At 37.5% G+C, this 23,430-nt stretch overlaps 1 protein-coding gene across 6 annotated transcripts in view; it reads right to left on the bottom strand.

The window, feature by feature from the left end:
• The window catches only part of SENP7 (SUMO specific peptidase 7), a 46,367-nt gene that overhangs the window by 10,938 nt on the left and 11,999 nt on the right, over nucleotides 1-23,430 (bottom strand). For 3 of the 6 annotated variants that reach the window (XM_035897549.1, XM_035897548.1, XM_035897551.1), the window contains 13 exons: nucleotides 20,197-20,394; nucleotides 18,358-18,555; nucleotides 14,418-14,530; nucleotides 13,483-13,652; nucleotides 12,170-12,530; nucleotides 11,447-11,604; nucleotides 10,321-10,467; nucleotides 8,423-8,456; nucleotides 7,404-7,577; nucleotides 4,879-5,141; nucleotides 3,702-3,835; nucleotides 2,261-2,377; nucleotides 624-743 (listed from right to left, as the gene is read on the bottom strand). In XM_035897549.1, the coding sequence (XP_035753442.1) occupies nucleotides 624-743; nucleotides 2,261-2,377; nucleotides 3,702-3,835; nucleotides 4,879-5,141; nucleotides 7,404-7,577; nucleotides 8,423-8,456; nucleotides 10,321-10,467; nucleotides 11,447-11,604; nucleotides 12,170-12,530; nucleotides 13,483-13,652; nucleotides 14,418-14,530; nucleotides 18,358-18,555; nucleotides 20,197-20,394 (2,187 nt within the window). The remainder of the gene's footprint in view (nucleotides 1-623; nucleotides 744-2,260; nucleotides 2,378-3,701; nucleotides 3,836-4,878; nucleotides 5,142-7,403; nucleotides 7,578-8,422; nucleotides 8,457-10,320; nucleotides 10,468-11,446; nucleotides 11,605-12,169; nucleotides 12,531-13,482; nucleotides 13,653-14,417; nucleotides 14,531-18,357; nucleotides 18,556-20,196; nucleotides 20,395-23,430) is intronic. The other 3 variants (XM_035897550.1, XM_035897553.1, XM_035897552.1) reach the window with 2 other exon arrangements.

Here is a 23,430-nt window from a genome sequence, read left to right on the forward strand (position 1 = left end):
TAAGTGAAGTGGCACGGCAAGCTCCACTCTCAAACAGTGTTGAGAAGGGAGGGAAAGTGTGGTAGGGATAGTCCTACCCTTTATACAGTCTGACCCAGAAACAAAGTGACACAGGGTTCTTAAGCTCTCAATGATACTTTTTTGTGAAACTCTCCAATTCCAGTGTACTTAAGTGTTAAACACCAAATGTGTAAACTTTGTGTGTAAGAAAGTTTTCTTACTAAAATTTGGACAATAATTTATTACCAATATGCAAAATGAAATTATGTGGTAAATTTTAAAATATTTTTAGAAATGCCATTTCTTAAAATGATGCATACCTTGCAAAACTCTGAGCTTCTAACAGGAAGATCAAATTACATAAATAATTGTCTGAAGTAAATATTCAGATAATGTTGGAGAACGGTGGTAACACTTTCATTCGTATTCAGTATGAGTCCATGCCGATTTTAATGAAAAACACCAGTATACTTCAATTGTGAGTTACAGTATTTAACCCCACTAATCCTTTAAAGAACACTGATTACTATTTTATGTGCTAATTAGGAGATGATCTGCAGACCTTCCAAGTGGCATCAATAGCTAGCTATTTGTGGTCATAATGGCATCTCAAATGAACTTACGAAACTTTGAGATCTCCCTCAGCGTTTTTTTCTGTCCTGGTCAGACACTTATAGAAGAAACTGCTAAAAATGTGTGTACGATCAGCAAGATGTTTTGGTGCCTTCTCCAACAACAGGTATCTACCAAAGAAAAGAGAAGGAAATTATTAAATTCCTTTTCTAGAAAGTACCATTACTGATATGAAAGAAGGACAATTATTTTAATGACTTATCATACGCAGGTTATGCTTACTATCATTTGCATCCAGCCACTAAATCACATCAAACTTTTCTCTCTACTCTGTTTTCAATATGCACCTGGGTAGACAGAGTATGTAACAGCCAGGCAACTATTAAGAATGCAGTTATTTTTTATCTCAGATTCGTGCACCAGTATTAGTGCTTCTGAATTTAGAGTTTGGTTTCTAGCCCTTGTAATTAAGACAGGCTTGAAAACCTAACCAAATATAAGCCTATGGAATGTTGTACTCCTGTGTATACAAAGAGCATAGGACAGTTTGGTACTATAAATTGTCCGTTTTACTTCTACAGGTTATGCATGTGGAAGTTAAGACAAATATTCTACAGGTACTCATTCTGTATGATTTTACTCTTGATCATTTTACTATGAACATCAGCTTGAGTGTTCATCATCCTAGAAGGCCAAAGCTCTCCTAATTGCACTCATCCTACACAAGGTGCCTCCAGCTTCACCCAATGACTTGGACAAGAGAGTCATACATGACACAGCTTGCAACAGAATGAAAACTGGGAACATGGGAAGTCTAACAAATATAAAAGCAGAGGAGTTTCTGCAATGATTGCATTGAATTTCTTTATTCAAATCTTCCTTTTCTGGCAAGATGAAGCTACAGCTATGGAGAGGACCACACTGCATGATTTTTTCCTAGTTTAGAGCAAAATACAGGTGGCTTTGCTGTAAAACCACATCGAAACACTGGTACACATTTCCTTTTCCACTCCTCTAGACAAGAAGTTTTAACTGGCTTCCTATTGCTCACAATTACTGCAGCCGTGCTAGACGCCAAGCAAAATGGAACTCTTGCAGATAACCTTCAAGAGAGCCAGAATTCTGGTTAGGTTTAAGTTAGCACAGGGAAAATAAACCTCGGTTTTAGGGAATGGTGGCCCACAATGCTGGTTCTGGAAAACTTGCTTTCACAAGCAACTTTAGCAGGATGGCATGAAGCAGGTAAGCCAAACACAACTTCCTCGAGAAGTATATGCTGTGCTCCTTTCTGCAGGAGCTGTGCATTGGAATTCCTGAACTCTTGCACAGAACAGCAGAAGATGCTCCACTTCATGTGAACTCGTAAACAAACAGACCCTCTACTTTGTTTAACTGCCTGCCTAAGACAGCTCAGCATTTTCTGTTTTGTGAGGTTGCCAAGAGGATTTTTCCCCCCCCAGCTACTCTGTCTGGATTACATCACAGCCTTTTAGAAGGACAAGAATGAAATTGAAACAAATGAAACTGCTGAGAATACATAAAAGCTTTAAAAAAGCTCATCTACAAATTCATCATACTGTTACTTCTAAAATTGTTGTATCATATTTAGTGACCAACATATACAGTAATGTTCAAGTCCAGATCAGGTCCCAGAAAAAAGGGTACAGTTAAGGCTGTGATTACTTACTTAAGATAGAAATCAATGATGACATCATTGAGGAACTCTCCATATTCTAAGCACTCTAGGTCTTCTCTTGTGACTCCCAGTCCTCCTTTTGCAGGTGGGGGTGGATAAACAATTAAACTAGAAAACACAAATCACATTATAACAGTGACAAACTGTGTTTTACATTACATTCTTCTTAGTATGGCTGTTCCACATGTAGAAGATTTTCTAGAGAACCTGTTAAAAGTGGTAGTTCTCATAACTATTCACTAACTCAGAAGTCCTTTACCATTTCTTCCTCCAATTTAACTATTACAAAACTTGAAAAGGAGATTATATTTTTACATATCTTGGTTTTCTATTTTTGATAAAAGTAATTGACAAATGGCTATACAAGGGAAGAAATATTACGGGACATATTCTCAAGTGGTATGAAAGAACAGCGATTTTTCCATTCATTAAGACTCTGATAAGGACTCCCACATTTCCAAGCAGGAAACTTGGGTTTACACACCATGCAGCATATGTACTTTAAGTGGTTTGAAACTGCCCAAGTTACTTCTAACATCAGTTTTTAAAATGTATTTTAAAAGCTCTAGATTAACAACCATATTACTTAACTGGAAACACCAACTGAGCATTTTTGCTGTTGCAGAAATAAACCCAACTGCTATTCTGTCAGTAAGAACAGTGATGGCAAAAGGCAAGAGTTAAGAGTATTGGAAACATTCAAGATCAGGTTGGATGGGGCTCTGAGCAACCTGATCTAGTTAAAGGTGTCCCTGCTCACTGCAGGGGGGTTGGACTAGATGACCTCTAAGGTCCCTTCCAACTCAAAACATTCTATGAGTCTATGATTCTAATTTACTTCACTGATGTTTGCTGTATTAGAAGTATGAGGACTAACAGGCTAGTGCAGACACAACTGAGGCATGTCAGCACTCTCATAGTATCTTGCTGCATTACACATTTGCGTGTTCCCATTTTCTTACGTTTTTTGTTAACCAAGCTCCTGTACTAACTAGTAAATCATATGACAAACTAATTACAAATAGATTGAGTGTGACAGAACAGCAAAAGGAAGCATTGTTTAGACTAAAGAAAAAAAGGCTCAGCCTAAGTTAGCAATACTTTTGCTGTGATACAGACTTAGATGGGCACTCAGAGAGGCCATGAGGTCCCTACCCTCCCGTTGATGCATCCGTGATATGACCTTGTAGTCACAATTCAGGTATTCTCTAATTTCTGTGAGATTTTCTGCCATCCTGTAACACACCCGTTTTGTCTGTTAACTATTAGGATGGAAACAAAAATAACTACATTCATACTTGGTTATATTTTAGATTTACAGAGCATCTTTCACACAACACTTCCAAATCAACTAGAGAATGCTTTTATTCCAGCAATCTGTTTATTCCATTTGCTGTGTTTTCACCTTCTCATTTATAAGAAATATACTTACTTCTTAACTGCTCCGGTTTCTCTTACTTCCTTCCATTCTTCATTCAGTGCAGAGGACAGAGAGATAGAATAGCAACCACTATTCTGCTTATTTGCAAGGGCATAACTGGGCCTGGACACTTTCGGTTTTGATTCCTACCAGAACAAATCCAAACAATAATAAGAATAATAGTAAAAAGCATTACATTGCTTGATATGTAAAACAGAACACACAAAAGCCTGAAGTCCACAGGAGTACCCTGCATCACTGAAGAAGAATCTTGCTGGAGAGCAGAAGCGTAAACCAGTATTCAGGTAAGCATGCCACTGCTCAGACAATAAAAAAGTTATGTCCCTTTTAAAATTACAACAGGTCTCCATCTGTTCATAACTTCTCTCTAAAACAGTTTAAACATTATTCAGCCAACTGACAGAGACTGGTTTTGGAGAAGAAACAGGACCTGAAAGGATGGAGACAAGCATCAGACTGTCTTACTAGGAGCTGTGTATGCTTGGAAGGCTTGAAAATCTAGTTCTTAATTATTTGCCTAGAAATAACTCCGATTTGAAGTGGCTGGCTCAATTTTTAAAAGTTCCCAGTTTCACAACCAGGTTAATCTGTTGTCTCTGTGCTTTTCACTAATGGGAACAAACATGTAATTTCTGAGGCGACGATGATACGGGGTTGGGTTGAAACATTTACTCCTCAGAGAAAGGTGTATTAAGACATTGCCTTGCACAGCCCCATCTCCTCATCAGCCTTAGAAATCATTTGACATTTCAAGCTGTGGAGTCCCCACAAGAATGTCTAGAGGTGTCTGGAATGAGCAAGATACACAGCTCCTCCTCTGCTGCACCCCTTCGCTTCCAGCTCAACTGAAAAATGGCTCCATCGCTCATTACTTGATTAACTCCCGACTTGCTACCCTGGAGACACCACAAAGGCAGGAAATCCCTGTGGTTCTAGGCATGCACAACCACTTACTGATGAGGTCTATACACTATCCTTCCGTGGACACAATCTTGTTTCTGCAAATCTTGTCCCGTTGTGAGAGGAAAAATAACAAAAACATGACTGGGGTTTTCTTGAGTTATGGATTAAGAAACATTTTATTTTCTGCAACTGGGTGATCTAAAATTTACTAGAATATGTGAATGCAAACAGGTGGCAATGAATCAAGCAACAGCTACTCACTAACCTGAACTGCAGGCTCAGGAGCATCTGAGGTATTCTCTTTTGGCATACGTTGCTTTTGCAGATCCTTACTGTAACTCATAAAAGAGCTTTCTTCAGGAGAAAGATCCTTAAACAAGAGTAACACTTGCTTCAAAGACAAAAAGTCAGTGAGATCTGGTGCTCTGTTCTTCTTGCTCACATCTGTAATCAATTCAGTCAGTCTGTCTTCTTCCCATTCTGCGAGTGGTTGGGACAATTCAAGAAATACAAATTCACTACACTTGGCTGGAAAAAGGAGAGAATGGATAGTATTAACTATTAGGTCACATGATAAAAACTTGTTTGCACACCCACAAAGGGGCATAAGAGACACAATAGCAGGAGGGGGAGCCCAAATAATACCCTGCCAGGTTCATCACAGCAGCCATCAGCACACCAAAGGCCTGCCTCCACAAGCCCAGAGGAGCACAAGGGCACAATGGCAGGTAGGAACCCCAGTTAAGGGCTGGGAGGAAGGGACATCCGGTCTCAGCCCTTCCCAGGGCTGACCAAGGACAGCCTCAGCCCCAGGGTCCACACCTGACACCCATCAAGACGAGTCAAGGCCAGAGCACCTTTTGAAGAGAGGAGGGGTTACTGCTGAGGTGTGCAGCAGACATGATGGGATGCTAGGGAAAAGCGTTTTGGGATTGCACAGGACTTACTATGGGATGTTTCAGGGAAGAACCAAAGGCAGGTGAAGGGAGGCATTTATGTGATTTGAGGAGGAACAAGTATGGGAAAATAGAGGGCTAAGGGCATAAAAAGGACCAGTCACATCTAAATACTTTGCTGCTCAGCACACTTGTCTGGCCACGCCCTGTGCATTGATCAGCGCAGTCTGTCCTTTCTTCTCATTAAATCCCCTTCTAACTCTCTCCTGTGTGAAGGACAGTCTGAGTGCAGCAGCTGGAGTGAGCGTGTGTGTGCAAGCAAGCATGCGATTGCTAGTGAAGATCAAGCCAAACTAGGTAAATAGGTGAAGTGCCCTGGGAGCCAGGGGGGTGAGCAGGTCCCTCAGGGCCAGCTCTGGCTGTGAGACTGCCTGTGTATCTCTAAGGATGAGAGCACAGAGGGGACAGCTACTGGGACCAGGGGAGTCCTGGCCAGCTGTGTGCCTGCGTGCATGACTGTCTGTACCAGCAACTGGCAGTGGCCTTTGTGGCTTCCATGTCCAGGTGACAGCAACTGGGGAGACTGGGATCCAGAACCAGCAACCGGGCAGACAGTGTGTGAGCCCAGCTGACAGGCAGATCCACCTTGTGCATATATGTGTGTATGTATGTATTTTCTCACTAGCAGGCCTCCATCATGCTTAGCCAGGGAGGGGAGCAAGATGAGGCTGTTGGCACTGTCTGTGTTTGAGAGTTGTGTGTCTGTGTTATCTGTGTGGCCTGCTAGGTATACATGTGGTGAATGTGCGTGCTCTGTGTGCTCTACCTATGGGACTACACCTTCAGCCTTGCTACTGGCTGGACCTGGGGACATGGAGCTCCAGCAGCCTCACCCCTCTCAGGCTGTCAGATCCAGCACAATATATTTTCCTCTAATATTAACACACTAAGAAGGCAGAGCAGAATCATAGTAACCATTTCCACAATCTGTAAAATTACCACTGATTTGTTTCAACAAGTCTCCACATAAATTTCAAGGTAAATAAACCTAAGATTAAAAAGTGCCTCAACTCCATACTTAGGTTTCACTCATTTCACAGGAAACTGTGTCTATAGAAGCTACCAGTAACCTTGATTAATTTACATCATGTAAAGGTAACTCACTGCTAAAATTTCACTCAGTATCTTACCTCAAACTATTCGTGCTCCTTATGTAAAGTTAACATTACTTATAATTCTTCTTCAAACAAGTGGCAATTGTACAGGGTAAATATACTGTTATTTCACACAGGCAACTCTGACACCATTTTGTTAGATGTCATTTCACAATGATTTTGATAACGTAAAGCCTTGTGTGATTGTGCCACTCTCAGTATTTGAGCAAAAGCTATATTCAGTTTTACAGAGCTTCACACTAAAAAAAAAAAAACAGATGGAGCCAGTCCATAAGACTCTACAGACTAAATAGCCCATTTGGCCTTTAGTGGAAATTCCTCCAGTAATAACGCAATGGCCCAGTGCAGTCTTGTCGAAGACCTAAATCAAACTTTATCTGCCAAGCCTTTTGTCTAGCATATACATTACTCAAGAATAAGGACACTTAGAACATCCCATTTATTTTAACGGGGGAGATACTTGACGCACAAACCTAGTTTCAGAAGGCCTCCTCACACAGATTACAATTGAACTGTTCCAAGGTCTTTTTATTAAGTAGCAGTGGTTTTGAATCACATTATGTTAGATTTTTTTCTTCCAAATACAAGCATAGCAAGGCATTTTTAGAAAAGCTATAGGCCTTCCTCAGTATTCCAGAAGAACAACTGTAAAATAACTGCTTTATTGACATACCATATATTAGACTTTTTCATTGCATTTAAGGAAAGAGATTACTCACATGGTTTGCTGGTAACTAACTTTCCCAATTGGGTTTCAATCTTTTCTACACAATCCACAGACAACCAGAGGAAAATTACTGTTGTTGAAGAACAGTCACCATCACTTCTCCACAAGCCAAACCTTCTCAGGTCCAGAGTATCCACTGTCAGCTTAACATTCTTATTAAGAGCCACTGTAGAAAACAGAATTTAAAATAACCATACCTTTCACAGCCATGGGTAATTATAAAGTTACACATGTTACAGTAATTACATACTAAGACTAAGTATAATCAGAGTGTATTAAAACAGTACATGTAGATTTTATTCCTGTCATTACATAAAATGTGTTAAGAATTTAATACTTAAATCAGTTCTATCCAACTCTGTAAAACAAAGTTACCAAATTGTAACACCAAAAACTAAACATATAAATGCAGGATTCTTCATGAAAAAAATTGTATTTTTGCTCAGAATAACCACAGTTAATACCTACAAATACAAAAATAAATATTGCAAATCATTAATTCCTATTTGCTTTTAGTCAATCCAATTCAGAACTGTTCAAAAGCCCTCTCCTACAAGATAATGGAAACCACACATCATCTTTGAAAAATGATCTGAATGCAAATCTACATTTATATTCCTCTTACCATACATACTTGTCAACTCATACATTTTTCTTTAATACCTACGGATCTAAAACCCTAATCTGAAAATATTAATGCTGTACCTCAAAAACATGCATAGTCATATTTACTATAGTTCAACACTCAATATGTCCAGCAATGCAAGAGGCAAAGCCATTAAAACTAAAAGTTCACCTTAAAAGTGTAAGAAACTGTTAATTTATTAATGGTTACACTATAGACATCAATACTTTTATTTACTGAAAAATGTAAATTTTAAAAATTATTTGATGTCTTTGTGAAAGCATGCAAGATTATAAATTATTTATAATATAAATACATACTGAGTATTTTAATGCAGTAGTTTAAAGATCTATTTAAGAGAAGGCTAAAGAAAAAAATTCTCTTACCCTGAAATGGGATCGTAATATACTTGGTTGTAAACTGAAATAAGATCAGAAAATATACATTAGTTTGCTCTTTAGAAATTGATTAAAACAAAGAATTTTAAATTATCTGCACATCTTTCTTTACTTACAGCCAAATAAACTGAAAATAATATCACAGAATCATTTAGCTTGGAAAAGACGCTTAAGATATTCTGTTTTATGCGGAGCGGCTGAGGGAACTGGGGTTGTTTAGCCTGCAGAACAGGAGGATGAAGGGAGACCTTATCACTCTCTACAACTCCCTGGAAGGAGGCTGTAGCAAGGTGGGTGTCAGTGTCTTCTCCCAAGTAACAAGTGCTAGGACGTGAAAGGAAGTGGCCTCAAGTTGGGCCAGGGGAGGTTTCGATTAGACATTAGGAAAAAATCTCTTCACCAAAAGCGTTGTTAAGCACTGGAATGGGCTGCCCAGGGAAGCGGTTAAGCCCCCACCCCTGGAGGTATTTATAGATGAGGTGCTTAGAGACATGGTTTAGTGGTGGAATGGCAGTGTTAGGTTAATGGTTAGGCTTGATGATCTTAAAGGTCTTTTCCAATCTAAATGATTCTATGAACATCAAGTCCAACCATTAACCTAACACTGCCAACTCCAATATGCCTAATTTGAGACTTAATATTGCCTATTTCACCTAAAAAAACCCCTCCTAAATACATATTACGGAATCTAAATTACAGCAAACTGACTTCCAGAGGTGCTCAGCAATGAGAAATAAGCAGAAAGTTGCAGAGCTGTCTACAGTTTCCTTAGAAGAAAAAAAAAATTATGAACACTTGGCACAAAAGGAGCTTATTTGTAAGCATCCCATGATAAAGACTGTCAGCTGCATTATTTGAATTAAGGTCACTATATAAATGGTCCAACACTAGGGTGTTACTTTGCTATTTATGTTAACTTTTGAATTCAAGGCCTTTAAAGTTTCCACTTACACTGTTGCTACGTCAAAAAGATTTGGCTATATGAAGAATGCTTTATTGTCACTTTGACAGAAGGTTGTCATATACATTGAGTGAAGAGGTTTCTCTAACATTGCCACAGTAAGCACAAAGTTGCTTTTCACTTTCCGCCTAAAAGCATTGTTTCTAAAAATATTCCAACTCATCCCTCAAATTATTTTGGCTATTAATTTAGGAAATCTCAATCAAGTGTTTTCATTACTGCATGAGAACTGCTGCACAAAACTGCTGTTCTGTGAAAAGCTGAAATTATGATTACAATCCAAGATTGTAAAATCTTACTGTAACAAAAAGATATACATGTTCAAACATTTATTTTTCAATTGCAATATATAAAATGAGCCTAGTCAAAGACCTGTTGAAACTCCTGCAGTTGGTACTCCACTTGAAGTACATCTTCACTTATATTTCAACACCCTGCGAGTAGCATGTTGCCTATATGCTAATGCTTTTAGTGTTTAGTCTTTAAAGCTACAAAAGCAGCAGTTTTCTGCTTAAAAGGAAAGGTTAGCGCATAGTATATATCTGAACTCCCATCATTATGGATTATTTTATTCTCATATCTGTACTATTTCTGAGAACAGTAACTGGCGTTTATTTCAAGTGACATTAACATGGCCATTGTTTTCTGTTAGAATTCATGAAAGCTTCCCGAGTGTGATTTCTGTTCCAGTAGAGCATTTATACAGAACCTTTACCTCTGAAATCTGTGGCCACAGAAAATCCCAGTTAGCTCTTCTACTGACAGCAACCCAAACACACAAGGTAATGAACTACACACTCCATTTAGCCAAAGCAATGTGACGCAATAATAATCAGAACTCAGTGCTTTCACACCAAGTACCACTAGCTTTGCTTCACCAGACTTTTAAGTATTCTTAAAATATGACCATAGTAGAACAACTTACCCTAGCAGGATCTGTTGATAACCATTTAAATTTCCCAATGTATAGACTATCAAATTTAACATCCAGTGCTGGGTTCATCCGTTTTCTAGGTGTGCTTCCAGAAGGTAAGCTGATAGGACATTTATCTTCAACTGACTCTGTTAAAGACTGGGAGAAAGAAGTGTATTTACTACAGGGATATAAATGAGGTAATTCCCTCCTGTAATCTTAAGATTTTTCCCTTCATGTTTGTAAGAATTTACTCCCAAAACCAACTTTCATATAACAATTCCATATTAAAAAGTTGTAAATGTTATTACAATCATTACTGACAATGTCCTTAAAGGCCTAACAGTATTTTACTCCACCTCTAAAGTTCACATTGCCAAGATATAAGCTGTGCTCTTTACTAATCTAGAGGCAAGTAAAAACTCAAAACAGAGCAACAAAAAAACCCCTCTTTTGATATCAGAGGTACAGAATCCAATTCAATGCTTATGATCAAAATGATGCAACTGTGAGAAGAGGTAGCAATGGCTTTTCTGACTTGTTTCAGGATTACAGGGATAACTGAAATCCAGCTCAAAGCAAGCAGCACAAGGTTAATGAAGTCCAAAATGGGGCAACCACCTTTATGGCCAGTTTTAGATTCAAATTCCACTGCTAGCCACACAGGAAAAGGAACGTTACCCTATCTCTGTCTGCCATCAACAAGGATCCTTGAACTTCTCCATGCACTGAATTACAACCGAGGACTGAATGACAAGAAGAAACTGAGATCAATATAAAACATTGCAGGGAAAAAACCCAACTTTTCATGGATGTATCTACCATTGTCACCTCTAGCTTGGATTACTATTTGGTCCTTCCTCTTCTGTAATATTAAACATTTCCAAATGTTTATTTTCAAAATATGAAATACATTGTATCTTGCAAAAACACCCAAGCTTCAGAGCCAATGAACTTCTCTGAAGACTGTCCAGAATTCTGTCTGTGAAATAAGTTACTGCAGCTACTGCTTGTTGCTCGGACTAATCATATCGGCTCTAAGCATTTCACTTTTGTTCCAACATGCAAGAAAAAATAAACATTGGTGAAATAAATTAAAGGGTTGGCATAACAATACATAGACCAAAACCTGTACTACCTGCTCAGTGTGACTTTCCAGCTTGTTGTCCAGTTGCTTTCCGGAGAAACAGAAGTCAGACTGTTGGTCTGTTTCTTTATTGTCAGTGATATTATCCTGCAGCAGCTCTGTGCTTTTTGGTTCAGAAGGTCCATCTTCATCATCACTGGAAAGGACAACTAAAGAAGAAAAAAAAAGTATACATATGCTACAAGATGCAGACTTGAGAACATTTCATTCATTGTGGATTTTAGATGAGCAAAGAATTCTCTCTTGTAGTATGTACATTGCCCAAACTAGTCAGTCTGCGCATGAAAAGTGTATGTAACAAATACTGCTTTGTATCTTCATTAACACTTTTTACTCAAGATCCTCAAAATTATTTTATTATTAAGAGAAACAGGCCACAATATAGCTGCTTCAAAAAAAAGAACTTTTTTTCTCAGTTTAAGCACCATTTAAAAGTACAAGCTTGATTTTCCATAGCCACAATATCAGCTGCAACATAAGGATTAGAATTTGAAAATCCTGCCGTCTAGCCTGTTTCTCAGGTAACAAGACCCTCTACACTCCAGTAGAGGACACTGGCACTAGACACTGCTTTAATTTGCAGAACACATTGCAAACAACACGATCTCTGTCTTCAATCTTTTGTTCCATATGTTGCAATTAGTCAGTAATGTACGAGTTCTCTTAGTACCTAAGCATACCAATAATTGTCAGCAGCACAGATACAATACATACTTGGGTCAACTGAAACAAGTTGCCGATTAACCCTGCGGATTCTGTTCCGCAGCTTGCTCAGGTACTGTGATGTGTCCATCTTTACTTTCCTGATGGTACTGACTCGTGGTGAAATCACATCCTCACAGGTGGCAGAAAGCTGTTTCTCTGACAAATTTCCAGGAGAAGACTCTGAGCCAAGTTCCTCTGTGCAGATAGGAGCAGGCCTTAAGTGGTTCTGTGTGGAAGTGTCTTTATAGTCCCTCTCTAGTGGCTGTGGAATACAATCCGGCACCAGAACTGTATCAGATCCGCGACTTTGTCCATCCTCACACAATCTTCTGTGTCCAGGAGACAGAGTTGAACTTAATCTTTGCTCTTTCTAGAAAAAAGAATCAGAGATGTTTATTTCTTTACATTTCTATGATGGTTCAGATCAGTGATCCCGAGACTTAGCTATGTGCTAGAGAAAATAATTATAGCTTAATGCGGCTGCAGTTAGAGCTCAAGTCAGGATAGTTTCTCCCTCCTCATATGCCAAAGGTTACTACATAAAGGTATGAGGGACAACCTTTTAAAAGTCTACTATGACCTCCATTCAAACTGAACAAGAAACTATTTATGATTTTTTAGCAGCTCTCCCACTGTCTCATGCTAAAAGACTAAGCATCAGTGATGTTCATTACTTTGCAAATGTGTGGCTTGGTCAACTGGGTGAACAGGACTCAGCAACTACCTACTTCTGTGGGGTTTTAATCAGAGGGTTAGAGATGCCTTTATTGTATTCAAATGCTTGAATATAAACCACAGCTTGTCCTTGACTGACTGATTCCCTCAGCCTTTTTTCTTCCCTCCTTCCCCCCCAAATCTTAATGACAGATAAGAATAAACTTCAGGGAAGGGTATGATAGACTGAGGAGGAGGGAGAAAGATGACATCTGCAAGGTTTCAATAACCCCAGGTATGCTTTGTAATTTCTGTATCGAAGTCGCTAATTAGTTCTATACCATGTGTTGAAAGAAGCTTCACTTAAGTGGCTAGATGCCTTATTTCCAAAATTGTTTTACTCTACGCTCCTGTCCAAAGGAAACCTTGTCATTCAACTCTCACAACCTTTCTGCTACAACAAGCATATTCTGATGTTTTGGACAGAAGTACATACACTCTTCTTGTTGCAGCACTGAACTACTTTCCCTCAAGAGGTATAACAGTGTCCCTAGATACCCTATTTATTATTAGTATAATTCTTTTATTTTGGATATTGCTACTGCTGCTACTTAAGTATGCATGATGTGTGTACACAAACACATACATTAAAATTAAGTGAAACTTACAGACAGTAGAAGTGCTTTTTCTGGAATGCATGCATTACAGTCATCAGAAATATGGCCACTAGATCTTCTTTTCCTTTTCTCAGAATCAAGAGAGGCCAATTCCTTCTTAGTAAGAGTGGTGCTGTTCACGTTTCTGCTCCTCTTTTCCAGTTCATCACAGTTCCTGTTTTCTGTGTCAGGGAAGAAAAAAAAAGATTTAATGGATTCTCCTTAAAAAACTTTGTATTTCTTGATATCTGTTAGGTCTTAAATAAAATGCATGGAAGCAGATACTTTCCACGATAAATTCTTTCCTTTTTTAACTGTGTGCGGCTGGCAAAATATATTCCCTAAAATAGTTAAGGGAAGATTATTATTGCACAATTAGTTAAGGTAAGGATATAACCAAATTCATAGCTCCCTTCAAAGTAAGAATTAGCACTCCATACTCCACAGTCTTTCTTTTATCTTCTGCTGGATGCAATATTCTCCATTTCCTGTTCTAATCTGCAAATATTACTAACTAGTATTAAAAATACAGTATGTTTCTCCTAGAGACTCAGTACACAGCTCATAATTTTTCTGTAGTAAATACAAATATTGCCATATAACATAAACATTTTAGCAAGGTCCACAAACCATTTGAGCATTTTTAATGTATTACAATCTTAAGTATAAACTTTTTATAAAATCAGGATTATAATGGTGCAGTGAGGCTTCCCTCAGTTTCCTTTTTCTTCCACAGATCTGATTCACCATCTTTAATCCTATTTAAAAACAACTATTTGATGTATTTTACCATACCTATAAAAAATGCATTTTGAGGAAACACATACACTGAGTCCAATGCCTATTTTATTTCTGTGCTCTCCTCGTAATACTAGACTAAAAAAAGAAAATTTCCCAACACTCTCCAAAATTCATATTTAAGTACTAGATTATTGCTCACTACAAACCTTTCTTCTGCAGCTCCCATCTTCTAAAAGTGAAGACATTATTTTTTTCTGGTTCCTTAGAAGCCTTGGTCAATTTACACAGATCATCTGTTTTTCTCCGGCAATGCTCAGACCTGTAAAGAATATTAACTATGAGTTATCTTAATTTTGAAAGAATACCGAAGAAAAATCCCAACAGAAGCAACAGTCAGTTAGACCACAAACTCTCGTAAGTCTCTCTCATAAGCATGTGGAGCTTGGCAAATGAAACAAACTAATTCAGTTCCCATGACTGAAACACATAGATACTCTGACATTATTAATAAAACAGATGTTTCTAAAAGGCACAAAGAAGGAAAATCTTACATGCTTGACATCAGACGCTGAAATACTATTCTGCTGTAAAGCATGACTGCAACAAAAACACATTAAAAAAAAGGAAAGCAGTCAGTTGAGTGTATCCTTGCCTTTGTCATCAATACAGTGGGAATAAGGCAATGTATATATTTTAAATTTAGGTTTAGAACTGCTAATAAAATCAAGTAAGTTCCTGCAATGAGAGAAGATTTAGAATAGAAATTCCTGCTCAAAAGCGCCTCAGGGGGGAAGACACGGACACATGAATGAGGAAGAAACAGAAAAGAAAGAGAAAAGGATTACAGTATGTGAAACTAGGCAACCTACAGGTGTTCAGCTGAGTTTGGAGTTTCATTCTAAAAAGGACATGCAAGAAAGTAATCAGGTTTTTTTATTTTCTAGCTTTTTTGTAAGTAGAATAATATATTCAGGAGGTACTGATAAGACTGAACACTATGACATCCTCACATTTGAGGTCTGATCTTGTAAACATACTCAACTTCTCTGGAGGCTGGTAACAGCTGACAGAAGTCTGTATATTTTGGTTTCTAGTGTATGCATTAGGGTAATATTTAGTTATATGTTCATGTTACATTTTCTCACATGAACTTAATTACATTTACTATGCAAGACTTTCCTTCTGAAAATTTATCAGGGTTACAAGATAAAAAGAAACTAACCTTCACTACTTCTGCTTCATTTTCTGTGAGAGTTAGAAAAAAAGCAAATAAAGATGATTTCGCAGATAAAGCAATTTAATGCTGATCTGGAAAATCTGTTCTATTCCTCCTCTTGTCACCTCACTTAATCCAAAGGGGTTTTGCGTTCATTGTTTTATAATGTGCCTAGCTCAGAATATTGCACTCTCCAATTTTTAAAGAACTAAGCAATCATCACAATGACTGAAATCACCAAGAGTTGAGCCTGGGACTGTAAATACCATCACCAACCATGGGAAAGAACATTCTTAATGTGTCTAACCAGATAGCCAAAACCATTGGGACACTTTCTGAATTGGATGCCTATTCTTCAGTGCAATACCTGTACACTGGAGCATTGTTGCTCTTTGGGAATACTGTAAAGACAAATAAATATTTCCAGAGTGCTCTGATACTACAGTGATGAACAGTATATAAGCACCGTGAAAAAATTATTGATTATCTTTCCACTCACAAAGACTCCTGGATTGCACCATATACAGAAAAAGTGTTTAGTAAGCACTGTTATTCATTCTGTATATTGAACAAGACGGTCTTCAGGCAGCTCTAATTTGGGAATAACCTTACTACAGAAAACTTGATTTTGGAACCCACATCTCTCTCAACTTAAATATCTGTATGTATAACAGCTATATAGATTTGACTGCCTTAAAAGACCATACAAAACCAAACCATTAAGTGTGTTTTTTGCATTTGTTTTACACCAACATCACAATTCAGATATTTCAATGATAGGAAACATTTCAATAGGAATGTTTCAGCTAACAGACTTCCCTAAACATATTTACTCTATACACAAATTCTGCACGTTTTATTTTCACTTCCAATCTTTGCTGATAACTCCACTTAAAATGCACCTCTTAACAGTTATATGCATAAGCTAAGAAGCTATGGCAGTATATACTGAAGTGTGCTCAAAAGCCACAAGAAACAAGTATGAAACACACTGTAAAATCCTAAGTTTATTTACATTTAAGACCTACCTCAAATTCATTAGTTACACTAATAGGTTAGTGGTGACTTAAGCAAATGCATTTCACACTGGGTTGCAGTGAACAAGCAATGCAAAATCCAGCAATTCTGTAATTCCAGAAGTGAGAAAGGAGACTGGGAACTTGCAGGCAGTTCCAGCTGACAGAGAAAGGTTACCCTGTTTTAACCATGCACAGTTCTTTGACTTCATCTGAAATTTCTGTAGTACAAAACTAGAACAATTTTCACTAAAACAAAGAGGGCATTCTAGCTACTTTGATGATACAAAAGAATCTCCACATAGCCATGTGCATTTATATGCATAACCATTATAAGGGGGGAGCTTTTACTCTCCTCTGAAAGAGACCCCAAAACAATCAGTGCCAAGCCTATCTTATGCACAGACCATAGTTACAGAGAGATGACCAGGATCAAACCATGACTGTGTTGAAATAAATCCTAAATTCTTAATTTTCCATGCGATATCCATAACTCACACTAAAATGCTGGTAACTGGGGAGGGGTGGAAAACCCTCCTATTGTTGGTTCCTGCTAATAACAAGCCTTTAACTTAATATATTAGAAAAGCATATCACAAGTATGGAAAGTTATTCTTTTAAACACTGAACCACTCCAAATATAAAGCAAGTTGAGTACACCAACTACTAAAAAACCTGAGTAGTTCAAACCATTCTTCTGCTTAACATAAAACTCAAAAGCCACCCTTCAGGTATGAGCTTGAAAACACAGGCAAGGTGTTTCCTCAGATTTAGTTACACAGAAAAGTTCATGTTTTCCTCTCTATGAACCCACTACCTCCCATCATCAAAAACAATACCAAGTGGAAAAATCAGGCACTAAAAGTTATAGATCTCTTAGGATTAGATTTTGTAGTAAAACAAAAAAAAAAAACCCAACAATCCAAAGTCCCCACACTTTAGTCAGCCTAAAGTTATGGAAAACTATTTATTAGCAACAAATGTAATACTTCTAAAATTAGTCTAATAAACTGTTCTAAATCCCTCATTTAAATTGCAGCTTTGTCTGATTAATTTAAGATTCTTTAAGATGTTAATGTATCAGAACAAGGAATATGACTTACTTTTCTCAAGAATTTTAAGATTTCTTGAACCTGGGAACTGTTGATTATTCCTGCCCTCACAAACCATTCTTCTCTTCCTTCCTCTTTCTATTTTCTTCCCCCAAATTTCTTGCTATCTGCTCCTGTGGATACTTTGCTGTTAAGCAAAGAGGTGGCCATAAAAGACAAGAGGAAACAACTTACTCTGAATTCAACTGCCATCTTAGACCAAACTAAACATTACGTAATTCTAGTAATTGATTTTTGCTAGTTTTACATGTCAAGCATTACTGTGATGCTCAGTCAACCTAAACACAGGAAGAAAAGGAAAAGTAGATGTTAAGCAATGAGCAGACACACACACAGCCCTTAAACAGTGGCGCTCTCGGCATTGAGAACACTAGTGGATTAATGTGAAAAGAAATGAACTATTGCATAGAGCAATTTGGAGAAATTGTGCAAAAGAAGTTACTTGAAATCATGCTAGAACACATTAACAGCAACAGGAATGCAAGATTTCTGTTCTGGACAAAAAGAAATCAACTTAAATGTGTTTGAATTATATCACCACCTTCACAAATCAACACATTGATCTACTGTCAATGGAAATTCCTTCTATGAAAGAGAAGTAGCCTATTAACATCAGGTACAGCACATCAGAATAAATGCAATGTTAAAATAGCTTGTTGGAGCATCATGTTAGCTTACACTCAGGAAACTCATCTCCTGCTTTGACAAGGATATAACAAAAATCGTTTCAGGGAAATTCTTTTCCATTGTGAAGTTATATCATTTCAGGAAGACTGGCAAAAATCAGCAGTAAGTAACATACCTTTCAGACAGAAAAGAACCTTCATGAGGAGAACATAGTATCTGACACGTCTGTAGGTTGGCAACAGATGATGAGGGTAGCTGACCCGATTGTAACTGGTCAGCATCAGACACATTCGCATCAATTATTACGTGGCTGTCTATGTATTTTCTTCCAATTTTCGTCCTCAGGACATTCGTCAAAATAACTTTGGGTTGCCTGCCATATACATATATATATAACAGTAAATCATAAATACTGCACTGAAATCTAGAGAAAAAAACTTCTTGTTAAATTCATGTCTCTTAGAGGCTCGATAATGATCAAACATCATTACTTTCAGTCCCTTAGAGACAAAACAAAATGCCAATGAGGAACTTAAAATGCAAGTTAAGCAAATAAACACAAAAAAGCAACAAGAGACCAGGGTAAGAAACACTAGCCATATAATTTCACCTTAGACAGATACAATTCACATTGCATTGCCTCTAACACCTCATCTAAGTATTGTTTAAAAAAAACTGGTAGATGTTTATCTCTAGATAGCTTTCATGCAATATCTGTACACGTTTCTCAGAACTATGGAGCAAATAATCTTGATTTTCCTGTGATCAAGAAGCCTCCAGTAAAATAGACTGAATTTTCTCAAGCACTTAATCAACAGGTAGAAGAGTAGCACACACGCAAAAAGGTAGCATTTCATTTTGTTCCCATCCTCAACTTTCAGGTGGCATTCTACAGAATAGCAATAGCAAGGCTCAGAAAAGCATCTGCAAGTGTTAGAAGAGACAAGCATCAAAAGTAAGGCAAACAAATATGAAGATGCAACTGCCCACTTGAGCACATATGTGTAAGATGCACAACTTAATTCATACAATGCCACTGCAGACGGCTTGTTATACAGCCCTTTATTTACTCACTTAGTTTTTCAAACTGGGATTTAAATTCTACCACTTCCATTGCATTTTATTTTGGATTAGGATGTAATGTCATGGTCTTTTCTGAATCTGTTATGAACAATATGGTCTTTTGGGTATCGACTGTGTGGTTCTCCTGTTGTCTATATTCATCCACAAAGCACACTCCAGCACAGACTGTGTGATGTCTGGGGGGCACTTAGGTCTCTTGCATGGAGATGTAATTTGCTTTTAATCAGGAGACCACCTTACAGACAAGATGGTAGATGCACACGGGTGATAAGCAATGAGGATATGATTGAGAGAAAAAGTCTAATACAGAAGAACACTGTAGTCTTGTCTTAATGTAAACTCCAATAAACAAAGCCCCTAAACTGTTTAACATCATGAGCTCAGAAAGAAAACTCAGTAAAAAACCCATTCACTCTAGCCATACTTTTCCCTGGGTATCTGCAATTGACTGCTGCTTGCGGCCAGGGGTGGCAGGGCAGAAGATACCAGACTTAATATGCTTTTCTTTTGACCCTTTATGACAGTTCTTGTATTTTCATGAGTAGTCAGACTGTTAACAGTGAAAATACACAGTGAAAACTCCACTGAGAAAAGAGGGCAGTTAAATGCAAGTGCACTCTTCTTTTCACATGAATAAAAAAAAACACCAAACATTTTGAGAGTCCAATAGCTGAATCAGAATTAATTGGTCTTGTCAGTACAGGACCATCTAGAAGAAATCTGATCTGAAAACCCACTACAGCATGCCTGACACCATCTCTCTCGAGGATTATCAAAAGGAACCAGGGAATTCAATCAAGCCAGATGACATGAGAATGGCAATATAGTTCATGAACAAGACAGCCGTGATACAACAAAGAATACTTTCTCATGAAAAAAAATCAACTGCAAGGAAAATTATTTTTAGTGACACAAGGCAAAGACAACATACCTTTTAGACAGAAAAAGGCTTTGGAGAGTAGGGTTTAAAATTTGCCATATCTTTAGACTGGCAGCAGATGATGAGGGTGGTTGATCTGATTGCAGCTTGCCAGCATCAGAAAAATTAGCACCAGTTTTAGGTTGCGCCTGTGTGTATTTTCTTCCTATTTTCGTCCTCAGGACATTCGTCAATATAACTTTAGGTTGCCTGCCATACATATAATAATAAATTAATAATAGGGTGCTAGAACTTCTTAAGTCACATGAATTCAACAAAGCTTTTCTACAAGTTTACTGTCTCTGCATCATACCTTCTATCTTCAGTACAATTAAGTTCACTTCCCTGACAATTTACAAAGCAGCTCTCTTTAGAGAAGAGGAATCACAAACACATCTCTTGGTTAGGACAGCCTTTCAAGGCTTCTTCTTCTTCTGGCATCAATCACCAACACATCCATATGTGATTCTGAAGAGGTAAGCTTCCAGTGTAGAAGCATGGAAATTCCAGTGCATGTTTTTATTGCAAAATGTTGGAATTAGTCACTACAGCCTTACACACTGTTCTTAAAGTGTACACTTGAGCATTTGCAGGATATTAAAACAAGCACTCAATATTATGGCATCTTATTTTAGAACCATGAATATTATTGGTTTCCATACCACAAATTAGATTATGATCTTGCTGGAAAATAATCTAGAGCTAGTACAATCTGTCAGTTTTGAAGCTCCAACTGATTTCTATTCAATTTCACTACAGAAATGACATACAATTATGAATTACAAAGTTAGTAAAAACTCCGCATTGAAGTTCTTCAAACAAGTATCTATACTTTGCTGACTCTGCCAGATTGGTATTGAAGTCTTCACATACAGAATTAACTCTGAAGCATTACCAGTAATTTGGACAGTTTCCTTGTAAGCCAATAAGCATTATGTATCACAGATTATTTGTCAGGATTGACTTTTTTTGAACAGGTGATAATTGAACTTATTTTCCCAGGACTGGTCCTAAGATGACACTGAACTTCAGGCTCATTTGTTGGTTTTCAAAGATTACTGAGGCAAGAATTACTTTTTCAATTGCCCGTCTTGCATAGCAAACTAAATTGTTCACACTGTAGAGCAAGAATCCTTCTTTTATAGCTACAGAAAACCCTTTTACTACTCACAAAGCTGATACATATATGCTACAGTGACATTTCTTAAGCAGATGGCTGCTATTCCTCAGTGGGTTGACAACTGTGCAAGCAACTTCTGGGAAATTATAGTTGTCCCACTGACATGCTGCATTCAGCTCAACAGCATGGTTATGTGGTATCTAGTAGTAAACAAATAGGCATGGCACAAAAACTGCTGAAGAACAGATACACTTGAACCTAAAAATAGGTTTGTAACAGCCATGCTAGAAAAACATGTTGAAGGTGGGGAAGATGTTTCACATAATCCTTATACTTTACTCTTTCAGTAGTTGCTGCATGTTGAGATTTCCCTGTTTACTTATCACATTAACAAGACACTTGACCCCTCACTGAACTTGAAAAGACAGCAAGGTTCCTATGCACAGCTTGGAGAACCTGAATATAAGCTATGAATGCTGGTCAGTCTTATCAGATCTCTGCATCACTGAATACCATGAGGTGTATGCAATGAGCTGCTTTATCTTAGAGCTCTGCTATGCATTTCCTAGACCAGTGGTCTCCCAACTTTTTTTGATCATGCACCCCTATAAGTAAAAGTATTTTGAGCACACACCTTCAACATGTTTAATTATAATTTATATAGCTATACTAATGTACTAACGTTATGCACATTATAAAACACACAAATGGAAATTTTAAAAAGGATGTTATAAAGATGAAACTAACATTTATTTATTAATTGTACAAAAAAAATAATTCCTTCCTGCACTGCAGTGGAATGTCTTACACACTGCACCTTGGAATCCACTATCTAGACAATGGACAATAAACTTACATGGTTCTCATTCAAAGCTAAGTAACTTAAATTCAAGTGAAGGCAGTTTCCTCCAATCTCTTGGCTTCTCTTAAAAGTTTCTCAAAGGAAAACTAAGTGGTAAAGAGCTAAAGCTTTGTCTCAAAAAAAAATATATATATATATATACACTGAGGGATTAAAAAATATATACTGAGGGATTAAAAAACACCCCCTAAGTTAAGGCACTCTGATGCCAAGAATCTGTAAGGGATGGGTACTAATTAGCTGTTGGAGAGTTCCCGGAGTGAGAGTGACTCTACGAAGGCAATTAGAAGTCATATGTACAAGGCCAGTCTCATCAGAAGATTAACCTAAACCACAGTAGTGCTCCAGAATCTTTTAGCAGAGTCAGGAACAAGGAGGTACACATTTGTTCTTTTACCCAGACCTGTATATACTCTATGACTACTAACGCAAAGAACTGTTCTTTTTAAGAACCTACTACAGAGTCTGAGCACATGCTTTGAATACCGTAGACCTAAAAAAGTTTGTTCTACACTTCAAGGATCCAGAGACTAGAGCTTCATTTAAAAGATACGCTTTAACTACTGAAAAGCTTAGAAAGTAAATACAGGTCATGAGGGACAGTTCACTGACATTAATGTCTTACATGGTGGAGCCCAACTGCAGCAGCCCAGTGAGCATATACCAAGCCTGCAAAGTGTTCTCGATTTAGCATAGGAAGCAAGAGACTTATTTTCTACAGAAGTCCCCACTAAATCAGAAGTCTAGCTTTTTTTCTGGGCTTCTCAAGCATTCAGAGTTGATGTATTAACCGTAGCTTAATGTGTCAGAAAAGCTTACAGTGACTAGACTTATACATCATTTGTTGTTTGTCCAAATGTAAGGCATATTAGACATACAGAATATAAAAAGTACTGAAGGAAATAAAAAATATATACATTTAAGAAATGTGATTAAAATTCAAAATTCAGCTTAATTAGACAGTTAAGAAAATGTATAATTTAAAGGTTAAAGGCAATTTCAAGGTAAAAGTAATCAAATAACTTATGCAAATTCACCTTATGAAATTAAGACCTTTACTCTTGTGCTTTAATTTCCTCCTTAAAGATAAGGAATACCCAAACTACTTCAGAGGTCCAGTTACTAAAGAACTGTAGTGGAAAGACATTTCAACTTTTAGGATGCCACAAGAGATGAAGCAAGGAAAGACTAAGCCATATACTTCCCTTCTTCCTCTAACAGGACTTGAAATTACAAATCAAACCTCAAAGTATCTAAATGGCAT

Source organism: Egretta garzetta, unplaced genomic scaffold (genome assembly GCF_000687185.1).
Source record: "Egretta garzetta isolate BGI_Z169 unplaced genomic scaffold, ASM68718v1 scaffold367, whole genome shotgun sequence".
NCBI classification, from domain to species: domain Eukaryota; kingdom Metazoa; phylum Chordata; class Aves; order Pelecaniformes; family Ardeidae; genus Egretta; species Egretta garzetta.